General features: G+C 36.0%; 1 protein-coding gene across 1 annotated transcript in view; it reads right to left on the minus strand.

Moving 5' to 3' along the window:
* Positions 1 to 7,513: 7,513 nt before the first annotated feature.
* Positions 7,514 to 13,484, minus strand: part of LOC106955199 (spondin-1-like) — a gene marked incomplete at its 5' end in the record, with an annotated part of 25,992 nt that continues 20,021 nt past the window's right edge. Inside the window, 3 exons of the mRNA XM_015045225.1 lie at positions 7,514 to 8,109; positions 8,332 to 8,535; positions 12,804 to 12,962. Of these exons, the coding sequence (XP_014900711.1) occupies positions 7,943 to 8,109; positions 8,332 to 8,535; positions 12,804 to 12,962 (530 nt within the window). The remainder of the gene's footprint in view (positions 8,110 to 8,331; positions 8,536 to 12,803; positions 12,963 to 13,484) is intronic.

Consider the following 13,484-nt stretch of genomic DNA (forward strand, 5'->3'; position numbering starts at 1 on the left):
ATTATTATTATTATTATTATTATTATTATTATTATTATTATTATTATTATTATTATTATTATTTGTGGAACTGAAGTCATGCTCTCAAATAGATTCAATTTGGATTATCCACATTATGCTAACACTTGAACATTTTTGACTTTACTTGAAGGGGGTCCACTTTAAAATGTCATGAAATATGGAAAACCTTTTTTCTTCTTCATGTTTACCCAAGAAGGTGGGAAAGCTTTCCACCTTCACTGAGTGAGCCTTAATGTCTGCCCTGGAGCACCACAGCTTATGGCTTCATTTACCTAAGTTTCTGGTCCACTAAAGTGTGGATTTTTATTCAGACACCTTCACTTAAATGAGCAAACATTTTGGTTAGATCTGTACATACAAATCTGTGAACAAATATGCTGATGCTTGGTGGGATAAACTGGAAGAAAACGTGTTGCAGCTTAGCTGCTACAGACATAGATGTGATGCATCTGTAGCCATCTTGAGCTTTAAATAGCTCGGCTGTCTTTAACTGCGCAGGCCTTTTCAGGCTGGATCAATCTTCTTTGCATCATCATGTTGGGTTGGTAGTTTATGCTTTTGCAAATGGAATCTGCAAACAGGACTACAGACCAATTAAGATATAAATGCTTCATGGAAATTGCAAGAGATTCTTTCTGAAGCTTCAACAGCTAAGAAATGTTAAAACGTTAAAAAGCAGCTGTGTCGTTGAAAACCAAAAGCTGCATTATTGAACATCTTTTCATGAATCTCTACAGCTGCAAAATCACCAGCATCAGGTTAATAAAAAGGAAGAGAAGCGACCACAGACAAATTAACTACAGAGAGCGTTAGACTATGAGAATTGGAAGGCTCATGCTGATAATGTAAAAGCTAAAATGTCAAAAACTATTGCAAAATAACATAAAATACTTTCTAAGTAAAAATAAAATCACTTTGCAACTTATGCTGTCATCTACTGCTTAGCATAGGTCAAGAGAAACTCTTTAACCTCTAGAACTAACACAAACCTGTGTACATGCTTCAAAAGAAACATAGACGGATTATAACCGCATTAGTTCATTTTTATTCAACTAATGAAATATTTCTGTGCATCCTTGAAAATGTGTTGATTTAGAAGAGTCAGAACTGCACTGACAATTCACAAAGCCTATAAAATATTCCTCTCAAGGTGCAAAGAAAAGTCTGGTTGAAGCTAAAGGTCAGGTCAAATATTTAAAACAATTGCACTTCAGCTAGAGGAATTAATGTGTAGAATAATTGTTACGATGCGTTAAAATGGTGTTTTTCATGCTTCAAATGAAAACATGCATAAAAATCATTAGCTAAACAAATGAAACAAGACTTGATTATGATTATATTTTATGTGTCTACAGACTCAGGTAGAATTCCTTGCAGATACATTTTAGAAAGAATGCAGAAAGAAATCTGCTTTCAATTTTGATAATGCTGTATTTAAAAAAAAAGAGTCAAGGTAAAAATAACAAAAAAAAACCTTGTGCTTCCATCTAAGCTTTTTCTAGTCTACACTTTGTACTCTTGCTATTGACAGGGATTCAGATACTGCTTATTATCTCATTATCTAAACCTTCACTCAAATGGACACTTGATTTGTGAGGACCCTGCATTCTAATAAACAAGTGACAAAAAAAGTAGTTGTGGTGGAGAGCCCAAGACAAAGTGAGTACATGTTCGTTTGTTAAGTAACTAGAGGTCTCACCTCGCTCTCAAGCAAAATCAACTCATCACATGCTAAACTACAGAAAAGTTGGACAGACAAACAGGATGTCCAGACTGGGGAATAGTACTTTATAAATCTCCTTTAAAACTGGCATGAAGAGCCAAATGTTTTAACACAAACTCACTGTTCTTACTCACTGTTTTATTTTAATGCCTTCCTATGTACTTATCAATCCTTAGCTCTCTGAAGAACTGCTGATCCCAGGGGTCATATGTTTTTTCTTTGCCCTTAGTACTCCAGACAAAAGCCCCAGTGGGGTACATCAGTATGCAGAGTAGACAATAAAAAGAAGTAAACCCTCAAAATGCTTCGGAGGATTTATTTGTCTTTTATAGGAAGAGTATATATACAAAACTTACATTCTTTCTGTTTTCATCCATCATCCAGCTAAGGATGTACAAGGCTGTTCAGGACTGCCACCATGTGGGAAGAACATGCTACAGCATGTGGAAATGTTTGAGTAGTAACTTTCCAAAAAGCATTATGTGATGGTGCAGTATTTTTATCTAGTACATTGCCTTTATGAAGTATTCACCCTCTTGTCTGTCTTACCCTTTTAATTGCTTTCACAAATCATAGACAAAAACACCCCAAAACCTTTAATGTCAAAGTGAAAACTGATTTTCAGAAAATAGTGACAGTAAATAAAAAATATTGTATACAAAAAAGTGATTGCATAATTATTTAAGGTGACTGACCAAATTCAACAGACGTAAAGCTGTATGCAACAGATGAGTTAGTACTTTAACAATGAGTGGACTGGAGACCAGCTAAGTATTTCTGGCTGCCATTAAAGCATAAAGACAAAATAACACTCAAAGAAATTCAAAGAAATGGTTTTTGAAAAGTCTGACAATAAAAATATATATATATCTTAGGCAGTTAAATCTGTCACCGAGAAATGGGAAAAAAATATGATCCGTGCAAATCTGCCTAGATCAAACTGTCCTAACAAATTGAGTGACAGTGAAAGAAGGAATCTAGTGAAAGAGGCCAACAGGACACCTGGCCACACTAAGAGTTACAGGCTTCAGCAGCCAAGCTGGGAGAAACATACAACACATTGCACAAGCAAAGAATCCCCACTGTGAATCGTGGTGGTGGTGGTAGCATTGTGATGGTAGCATCATGTGGAGTGCCCCAGTCAAAGCCCAGACCTCAATCTCATAGAGAATCTGTGACAGGACTTGAAAAGGGGTGTGCAAATCCACGATAGTCAATACTTTTCACAGGCACTGTATAGTTTTCAGAATTTCGAAAGACTCCTGTAACATGTGCATTCGGGGGGCTAAAGAGTTTAAATATTGAATATGTTGGCAATGTCGTCAGGAAGTCTTCCACGGATTCACAACATCCACATATAAACATTTCCACAAGGCTTGACTTGCCTGCTTGGGAGCTGCTACAAAGTGCCTCTGTTCTTGTCTAACCTGAAAGCATGTCTAATGGTTTCCCTCATTGTTTGAGCTGAAATAACATCCCCACAACACAACATCATTCACTATTGATCATTGGTGGATAAAATGCTGTCATACTTTGCTCAGTTTTCATTATTCATGTGTCTTAATGTCTCTTTGTGTTGAACAGTTGAGTTCATCTGGCAGTTTAAGTAAAGAGTCGCTACAGCTAAGACTATTAAAGGTTTATTAGGTTTGCAAGTCAGGAGAGGTTTTATCAAGATACATTAATCTGTCAAAACAATATGACCACCTGCTTATTATTGAGTAGGTGTTCACTTTGCTGCAAACTATTTTCACTCCATAGAAGCCTGTCAGAAGTTTAAATCATCTTAACCCAGATGATTTAAACTTCTGGGTAAAAGCAGCAAAAATACTGCAGTATTTTGCTGCTTTTAAGAATTGGAACTAGTCTTTCCAAGTACAGAACAAACATACAGCTCTGAGAATGTCAAAAACAAGAATTGGCTGTACACATGTGAAGTTGTTGGTCTATACACATACAGTAGTCACATGCATACGCCATCCTCACTAATGTGCTGTTAAATAGCAGGGTGCAAACCAATCATATGTTTTGTGTGAGATTTCTTTTTATTTTTCTGGCGTCAATAAGGTTCTGTTTCAGGTCCGTCTGGATATTTTACGACTCTTCATGCCAAAATTGGTAAACTGCATGAAAATCGGTTTGTTCCCTATAATAAATAAAAAAAATAAATAAATAAAAAAAATAAAAATAAAAAAATAATAATAATAATAATAATAATAATAATAGACCAAGACCTTTTTTTTTTTTTTTTTTAACTAATCTTGACTCTCAACTTCTGGGAATCTACATTGTGTCTCCATCTAGTGGACAAAAATTGAAATTACATAATTTCATTGCTCAAGTCCAGTTCTCTAGTCTTGAATTAGATACATGAAAGAGTATTTATGTGCTTTCTGTATCATGAAAAAAAAATAGTGAGAATGTTCTCACCTTCTGTGAAGAACATGTTTCTCGCCATCAGAGAATGTTGCATGTTAGTTTTGTACAGTTATGTTACATTTGATCAAAAGTAGAAAACTGTGTTTAAAACTAATATGCTCTCTAAACATATTTCTTTTGTTACAAGACAAAGTTTTGTCCATATTAATTTCAATACTTGTTCACTTTTACCAGAATGGATTCTCCTTGGTAAGACAATTATATTTAAGCTATTAATCAGTAAGTCACAAATAGGTTCAAACTTGTAAAATGAACCAATATTGTGTCAACTGTTAAAAGTTTAATAAGAAATATTTCAGTAACATCCACCTTTATACACAGTTTAATGTAGTACTGCTGTGACACATTACAACACAATATTTAGTTACATCTCTTCTCCAAGGATCAGGGGGAAAAATCAGCCAATTGTTCCTCTTTTAATCAAAATTACATTTATTAAAAAAAAACATTTACTGCACAATATTCTGTCCTGCTTGCGTACTTCAAATAAGGTGAGTGAGAAATATCAGAATGACATAAACTCCAGGAAAAATTCTAGAGGATTTTTTTCAAGACCACCTACAGTAAAAGACACTTCTCAATGATAACAAAAAGAGAACGTCATTCTGGCTCTGCAACTTCTTGTGGTATTGTAAAAAGTTGCTGGTATTGAACAAACAGAAATAATTTCAAAAATCCAAACTGACCTAAAACAGGAACATTTTATTGTGGTTTGATGTAAGAGAGGTTATGTGTCATTTCAGACAGTGGGTGCAAATACCTGGTTTCAAACGTTTTACAAAGCAAATATGCTTACTTTCATTTACATTTGATTTTACTAACAAATATATTTCTTGTTCAATCTTAAATATAAGAATAAAATCTAGTTTTGATAATTGCTAAACTCAAATAGGATGAAAGACCAATTATCATTCTGGGAACTAAAAAGTGAATCACTGATTTTAGAAATAAAAACCCCTTTCCTGAATACAATTCTATATTTGTATTTATGAATAGTAACATATTGCACTCATTTTTTTCCTTTTTTTCCCTAATTTTGATAGTACACCTTATTGAACTTAGATAATACCGAAAGTAATCTCAGACTAAAAAAAAAATTCAATAATTGAAACAATCTTCACATTTACACTTTTATTGTAAAGGCGGTTTGTTACAAAACACTTATGTGACACAGAAATGAACAAAAAAAAAAGAGCAAAAGCAACAAAATAAGCAGAATTTAAAGAAAGTAGCTACAGAAATCTAACTTTGGTGATGATGTTTATTTAAACAGAAAACTAACCTGCTGACAAATACAAAAAAAAAAGTACAAAAACAAAAAAGAATGTAAGCAACATAAAAACTATATACGACACAATCTTCTAGCAAAAAGCTCCGATAGTGACTGGCTGCATGGAGAGCTGTCCCATATGTTTGAAAAGTGTAACAACTTCCAGATCAAAGCAGCAGATCAGCTCAGTGCGACTCTCCTAGGACCCCATCTAATGTTTCCTTTCAGAACTAACTAAAGCAGATGCGGCCGTTAAACGATCTGTTCTGCGGCAATAAGTACACCTGGAGAGGCATACTACCGAAAACAAAAAAAAAATTGCACATGCTATATCAAAGTTCTGTGACGTTATCGCAGCTTTAGATGCTACATCAGCTGAAACAACAGATAAACAGCAGTACAGTATATAAAGAACTAATCTGAACAGTATAAAACATGTCCACGTAAAGTATTTGTTTATTAGAGAAAGCAGTTTTTGTAATTACCTAGCAGTGTTTTTTATAAGTGTGGTTAGATAGATTTACAGTACATTTTGAAGCCCTAAAAGATTTCCTGTTTAAACATCTGTGTCCTGCAAAAAGCCCCTAATATTTTCATCTTTTTTTAAAAAAATCATCGTCGCCTTATGCTTTTGGAGATGGAAAGTAAAAGTTGTTGATAATAAATTATAAAAATACATGATTGTAAGGAAGAGTAACAATCCTCTTTTGACAACTAAATTACTTTTATGCTTTTTAAAGCACACCAACACCAGGGGTATCGCATGTGAAATGAAGCGTTTGGTAACTTGGGAGTCAGTTTTATCTATTGTCCTTCTCCATTGTAAGTTAGTTGGAAAAGTTTGACTCACACTCATAGTCTTAGTGTAGTGAAACTTCTACCAGCAGCTGTCTTGTTTTTCCGTTGCAACTAAGCAGAGTGCCTGCTTCCAGTTTTCTCAGATGTTTATTTTAAGAAAGAAAAAAAAAGCGGAGCAAGTTGATGGTGCACATTTCACACATAAAATCATACCAATAGTGTTACATATGCTGTGTATTATCTAGTATTAAACAATGACTACAAAAATCTAAAAGGGGCTTTTGTGAGCCGATAACTTATCTTTCATTGATTTAAAGTACAAATCCAAGTTTTTGCTTACATCTCAAAAGAAAATTTCAAAGACAAATTGTATACATATTGGTATTACTGTGATTTATAAGTGATGTCTTTGTTTAGTACGTGATAAACTGTGGCAGCCTGTTAACATTTTGGACAAGAAAGCAAATGGAAATCATTAATTAAAATCTAAAATTGCTGGAGTAACATTTTAAACTTTTAAACTATTTAAACTATTTCCGCCTTTCAGTTGTAGGACAAAACATAACAGAACTGATCGGGCCTTTAACAGCTTCTACAATTATGTAAATCTAACTTCAAGTGTGCAAACACCCAATTCATTCTAGACTATCAATTACTGCACAAATGTGAAGCCAAAAGGAAAATGTGTGATAAAATAAACATCAGACAGTGCCCCAACAACACACTGTGCAGTGCTTTGAGGAGTGACAGAAACTTCACGAACATCTCAGTTACAAGTTTAATTCAGTTAAAGAATAACTAGAAAAATTCTAAACAAGTATAGATTTTTACAAAGAGTTACTGAGCAAATTCTCCTTTACCTAAAAATAAAATGGCATCATGCTATAGGTCTGTGAACTAGTCTAGACATCAGCACAGTTCAGATGCTTTGGTTGGACCTTAAAAGAGATGTTTCACAACCGAATGTCTACAAACCTCAGTTTGATACAATGCTGAAAGACGAGATGCCCAAAAATCCTTCACAATGAAGTGATAAAGTCAGACAAATGACTATTGAGAGTCACTGCAGCTAAACGTGCTTCTACAAGCTATTGGATTATGTGAGTATTAGTATTTCAAATGAAGCTTCCTCCGTTTGGCTTCATCTTTGTTGAAAAGAAAGCACAGACTATAATGTGATTTTACACTCAAAGTTAGACTTCGAAAGCTTCAAGATCTTGTAAGGACCAAATCATCTTTGTTATACTTTGCTAAAAACATGTGAAAAAGGGCGTCTTTTTTTTTTTTTTTTTTTTTTTACCATGATTGCATAATTTAAAACCAATACTGCAGATGGTGGAAGGGGTTTTATGAGTTGGTAATGCTGAGGTTAACAAAGCTGTTAGTTCTCCGAATGCAGTTTTGCAGGACACAGATGTTAGTGTCTAATACTTTCTTTGTGTTCTAAAATGAAAACCCTTCCTGTTTACTAATTTCTACAACAGCTTCACTAAACATCAAACCTTCTCTTTCTGTACTCTGTTTTCCATCTTCTGAGTTCATCACTTGCTTCCTCTTTCGCCCATCTCTCCTTTTTGAAAGTTTGAAACTAACCCATTAGCATCGCCCTCTCCTCCCTTCCGCCAACACAGAACAAGTTTCTTATTAAATTTAGACATTTCTGATGTTTGCGACACTCCTTTCCTCCCTGCTCAGTAGTAGCAGGAATCATTGTTACAGGCACGGATCTCCCTCCGGTCCTTGCAGTTGCCCTTTCCCCTTCTCTTTGGCACCCTGAAGCGCTCCTGTAAGCCTCCTCCGCAGGGTTTAGTGCAGTCAGTCCAGCTGGTCCATGGCTGCATGCGGCAACCCGCTGCACCTGAACAAATGAGAAGCAGCAGGGGAGGTAGAAACAAAGTAAGAAACCGTCATTCAGAAGTAATCAGCAACACGGATGGAGGACTCCCTGCTTTACAACACAGTGCATGCACGTCGCAAAAACAAAACAAATAAAAAAAAAAAGACATGTCTACATAGTTATGAATTAATGTGATTTTAAATAGATGAGATGCAACTAAATTATCCGAATACTTTTATTTACCCAATTCCTTGGCCTTGCTTCTGCCTCCCCCTTTTGTGCGGCACTTCCTGATCTTGCATTTCTTCCGCTGGATGGTCTCGGGACAAGAGCTGCCCCCGAACTGCGGCTCCAGTTTGATCATTCGAGTGCGAATCGTGTGCCCTTTACCGCAGGACTTGTTGCACTCCGACCACTCTGACCACTCTGAGACCATACAGTCCACCGCTGGATGATAGGATGATAGGAACAATGGAAGGTAAAGACATAAAGAGAAAGAAAAATCAGAAGAAAAAGAATAAATAAGCTTTTTTTATGTTACAACCCAAACCATTTCTATCATTTTTTGGGGGATTTCATGTGGTAGACCAGCAGAAAGAAGTGTTTAATTCTGAAAAGATGCATCGTTTTCAATTATTTATTGGGTGATAATGTGAAAGTGTCATGCTTTTGTTTTCAACGTTCTCATCTACATACTTTGCAGGACCACTGCGCATTGCAAAAACAGCTGCAGGCCATCTGGGGAAGCTTCAACCAACTTTGTACACATACAAGCTAAAATTCGACTTTAACCAAGGCTAGACAGAGGGTCTGTAAACCTTAACCTTTACAGGGTCGTTGTCTTTCGTAAAAGATAAACCTCGACCCCAATCTTTAGACTTTTATAGGAACTAACAGGCTATCTCCAGGATTGCGGCAGTTAGCTAGATCCATTTTCCCATCAACTCAAATCAGCTTTCCAGCCAGTGCTAAAGAAAAACATCCCCACAGCATCACCAATTTCCACAGTGGGGATGATGTGTGACGGGTAATCTTCTGTGATAGTATTTGATCACACGTAGCACAAATGTTGCATACGTCCAATTTTGATCTCGTCCGACCAGAGAACCTTCCTCCACATGTTTGCCGTGTCAGCCACATGTGATGCATGTGTGCAGCAAACAGAATTTCTATGTCTTTCTTCTTGCAACGCCTCCCTAGAGGAAAAACAAAATGCGGAGAGTACAATTACTAGGATTATCTTGTTGGCATATTCTCCCAACTGAGCTGTGGATCTCTGAAACTCCTTCAGAGTTACCATTAGCTTCTTGGGTCCTTCTCTGATTAGTGCTATCCTGGTCCAACCTGTCAGTTTCGATGGGTAACCAGGTCTTATTAAGTTTGCAGTTGTGCTGTACTCTTTCCACTTTCAGATAATAGATTGAGCAGTTCTTCCAGAGATGTGCAGAGTTTGGTGTAGCGTTTTATGACCTAATTATGTTTTAAACTTTTACTCAACATCGTCTTATACACATCTTTTATCCCCCTTGGTTTTCACAATGCACAATGGTGTCTGTTAAACCTCTTTAAACCTCTTAAGCACAGCTGGATCAATAATACAAGTAATCTACTCTTACTTATGGGATAAGAGTAAACCATGAGCAAACCATAGGTTTTTGTTGGTCTATCACACAAAATCCTAATAAAAAACGATTGCAGTCTGAGTCTGTCATGTTCCAAAACGAGAACAAGGTCAAGCTTATGATAACTTTATCAAGGCACTGAGCATGTGACACATTTGGTTGGGCACAAACTGTGCAGAGCTCCAGGGAGACTGACTCCTTAAACAGTAATGAATATTTAGGAGGATCTTAAGCAGAATAGTTCCTACCATTTATGAGATTCAGTTTGATACCACAAACCCAACAGATCATTTTATTTTATGAAACTTGCACATTCACAGCAAATTTCTGAAACAGCCTTTTCTGCAAAGCCAGAGCTTGTGAAGTTTTATCATCACATTGGACAGATCAGCACACAGCAGAACAACTGCTCCCACTGACGCTGCACCTTCCTGTCCAGAAACAATGGAACATAAAAGCAAGTATTTCACGCTACACTGTGCGTTTTTAAGACAAGGGGAATGACCACGAGATGCTTATGATCAATGGTGTTTGCTCTGTTGTAATGTTCAAATGTTTTTAAATGAATCCCAGTTACAAAATGCCTACCAATATTACAAAAAACAAAAAAAAAAAAAAAAAAAAAAAAGAAACACTTTTTTTGCAAATGTTCCTGTTTTAACCATCAAACTCATATCTGTGTAAACTCATTTGTCCTTTGAGATCAAAGGTGGGCAACATTTTTTCCACTGGTTTGCTTTGTTTCAATTTAAGGAACTAAAGAGCCACAAACTGAAATCAAATATGGAGTAATCTTTGTAAAACAGCTAAAACACATCTTTATGGTAGTATATGTTACAGAGGTAGAGTATGTAGACTCTGAATGCATGTGTGCAGTTAGAAAATGATGAATGGCATAAAACTAAGCTGCAAAAAAGGTTGCGAACCATTTTCAGATGTGATATCCCCTTCAATCATTGTAACTCTCCAGTCTGCCCAAAAAAGACAAAGCATCTTGACACTGATCTTCCTTCTCACAAAACTTTCCTGGCATTTCAAACACAGCATCGACTCCTGCTGTTTAGATGCTGGCTATTGGTTGAAAAATGCAACATTAAGAATACATTATTTTTAGGGTATTTCCTAGAAGTACATATGTTGTGGCAGCTTTGTCATCTTTCTAGTAAGAACTAATTTAGTTTTAAAGCCGTTTGTTTTTAACAGGAAAATGGACCCAAATGCTTTTGTGTTGCATCTAAATATGTTAAAAAAATGATGTTTATGAATGACCTTTTTCAATGTTTTGTTTCTATATGAATTCCTCTAGGCAGACATTTGACCCAGGAGGGATTCCCGACAGCAGCTATGAGTCTTGTTTAGGTAACAAGAACTTCATGCCTGCAGCAAGAGTGTCAGAACCGCATATCATGAAAACAAGTATAAATTGCGACTGTACATCACAGAGCTCAAGGCAGCAAATCTTTCAATATGCTCAAAAGACTGAGATTGTGTTAAACTGAGATGAAACTATCAGCTTTTTAGGAACAGAAGTGAACAAAAAAGAATTTATTGCACTTTTACAGTAACAACAATAATAATCACAATTAGTAGCCTAATGCATTTTAACTCTTTTGAGAACATGGCAGAACACTTTGTGACAAATCTGAATAGTTCACATAAACTATAGTTTATGTACATGAACCACATTGAAGTAAATTGTGATGAATTGTAGAGATTCAAAAAAGTCTTATTTCGCCACATGCTGCAGTTCTCTTCCTGAACAACAGTCACTTTCAAGCAAATAGGACCAGTCTGCAGCAGAATGTGCACAAGTTCAATAAACCAGAACAGGAGCTGCATTACTAAACTTTAATCTGAACAGATTCAATTTTACCAACATAAACTTTTTAAAGCAGATGCATGCAAAATTCTTATAAAAACTTAATCTAATCACGGTTGCTCTTATTGTCTTTTTATTACAACAGCATTTTCTCTGCAGTGGTCTCACATGGGCACACCACCTCATTAGGTAATGCTGCCAATATTTGGGCAGAAAAACTGTGAAGAGAACCAGTGAGATATAACCATATGCAGTCAGTTAAGAATATTAAATATTAAAAAAGTGAATCTCCTGAACTAATGAAAAAATATTATAAATCTGATTAATTCTCAGAAACTCACACATAGAAAAATTGTTGAGTGTTCTGAAAATGTGACTCATTTTGTTAAGCAAGAAATTAGAGAGGGAAAAAAAGTTAAATTTGTCCCATTTTTCTTTATCTTTACAATAAGGACAAAGTTCAGATTGATCCATGAGCTCCTTCTCTAAACCTGACTATATACTATAAAACCACAGTGAAGAATGACAAAACTGCACATGGCAGGTTGATAAAGAAGAAGTACATATATCCTGCACCAGTGACTTAGAGTGAGGTTCATGACTGGTGAGGCACCGACTCATCTGGAGTCGCATATACTGTATAAATCCCAAACAGAAGCTTATTGTTCACTTTTTAAACATTTAGTTGACTTAATTATCTTTTAATGAACTCCAGACATATGAAAATATGGCTGTCTTAATGGAGATGATCACCACAGAAGAGAGTTGGTCCTAGTTTGACTATATTTTTGGTCTTTTCAATCATCAAGAGAGAAACATGCAGGGACCCACTGCTACCCTCTGTGTCTTTGGGACTCGACACCGCCCTCTATCAGTACAGCAGAGTACTGCAATCTGTGCATTTTCACTGTGCATTTATGACCAATCAGAAAGATTAAATATCGCACGCACTTTCATTAAACATTAGATATACGGTACAAAGGGAGACAGAAATGGCAGGATCATCCAGTGTGTCTTCAGAGAGGAGGCACAGTTTCTCATTGCTTCGCCTCGCCTTTCTCCCATGTATTTGAAAGGCAATGCATAAATTCAGCAATTCTGACCATGAAATGTTGAAATTGTAGAGAAAGCAAATTTATAGACTAGTCAACTGGACAAATTGATTTTCTCTTATCACTGTTAATTTACTTGTCATGATGACAAGTGAGGCCGCCTCACCTACCTCTGCTCATTGCAAGTCACTGTCCCAAAGAGTTTAAAATTCAAGAACTCACGGCATTCAGGCAACATGCATTTCTCGGTTTGCTCCAGCTCCTCGGTGCACTCAGCAGGATCCGACTTCAGCATCCTCTGACGGTTTCGAACTCCCCGGCCGCACGTCACACTGCACTCACTCCAATCCGACCAGGGGGACAGCATGCAGGGGATAGTGTCTGTACACACACACATACACGCACGCACACACATTCAGTTACGATCTGAAATTTGTAGATCGATTTCCTTAGAGAGAACATTGTAAAGGAAAAATATGTAATAATAGATCTAAATCATGACTTTTATGTTGGTTACTGATTCACACAAATGCAAAACAACATGAAGAAACAAGCATGAATTCCAAGTAGTCGCTTTCTGCTTTACATATTTTACACGCAAATCAATTTTCGTAGTAACAGTGACAGGACAAAAACATTGTGAGGAGGTTCTGAGGAAGTGGGTTATTTAAATTGTGAGAGAGTAAACTTTACTTGTTTAGAAGCTTTCATAGGACAAAAACTACATAATACAAAATAAGCAAGCTCAAGATAAAACAAACAAGGAAAGATAAAAACCGCATACATATGATATCATGCAGTATAAAACTAGTTAAAAGCCAGTCTGAATAAATGTTTTTTTTTTTTTTTTTTTTTTTTTAAAAAAACAACAAAAACAAAAACGCAAAAAAATGGAAACAAAGC

Source organism: Poecilia latipinna, unplaced genomic scaffold (genome assembly GCF_001443285.1).
Source record: "Poecilia latipinna isolate Pla-1442-1.1 unplaced genomic scaffold, P_latipinna-1.0 Scaffold714, whole genome shotgun sequence".
NCBI lineage: Eukaryota > Metazoa > Chordata > Actinopteri > Cyprinodontiformes > Poeciliidae > Poecilia > Poecilia latipinna.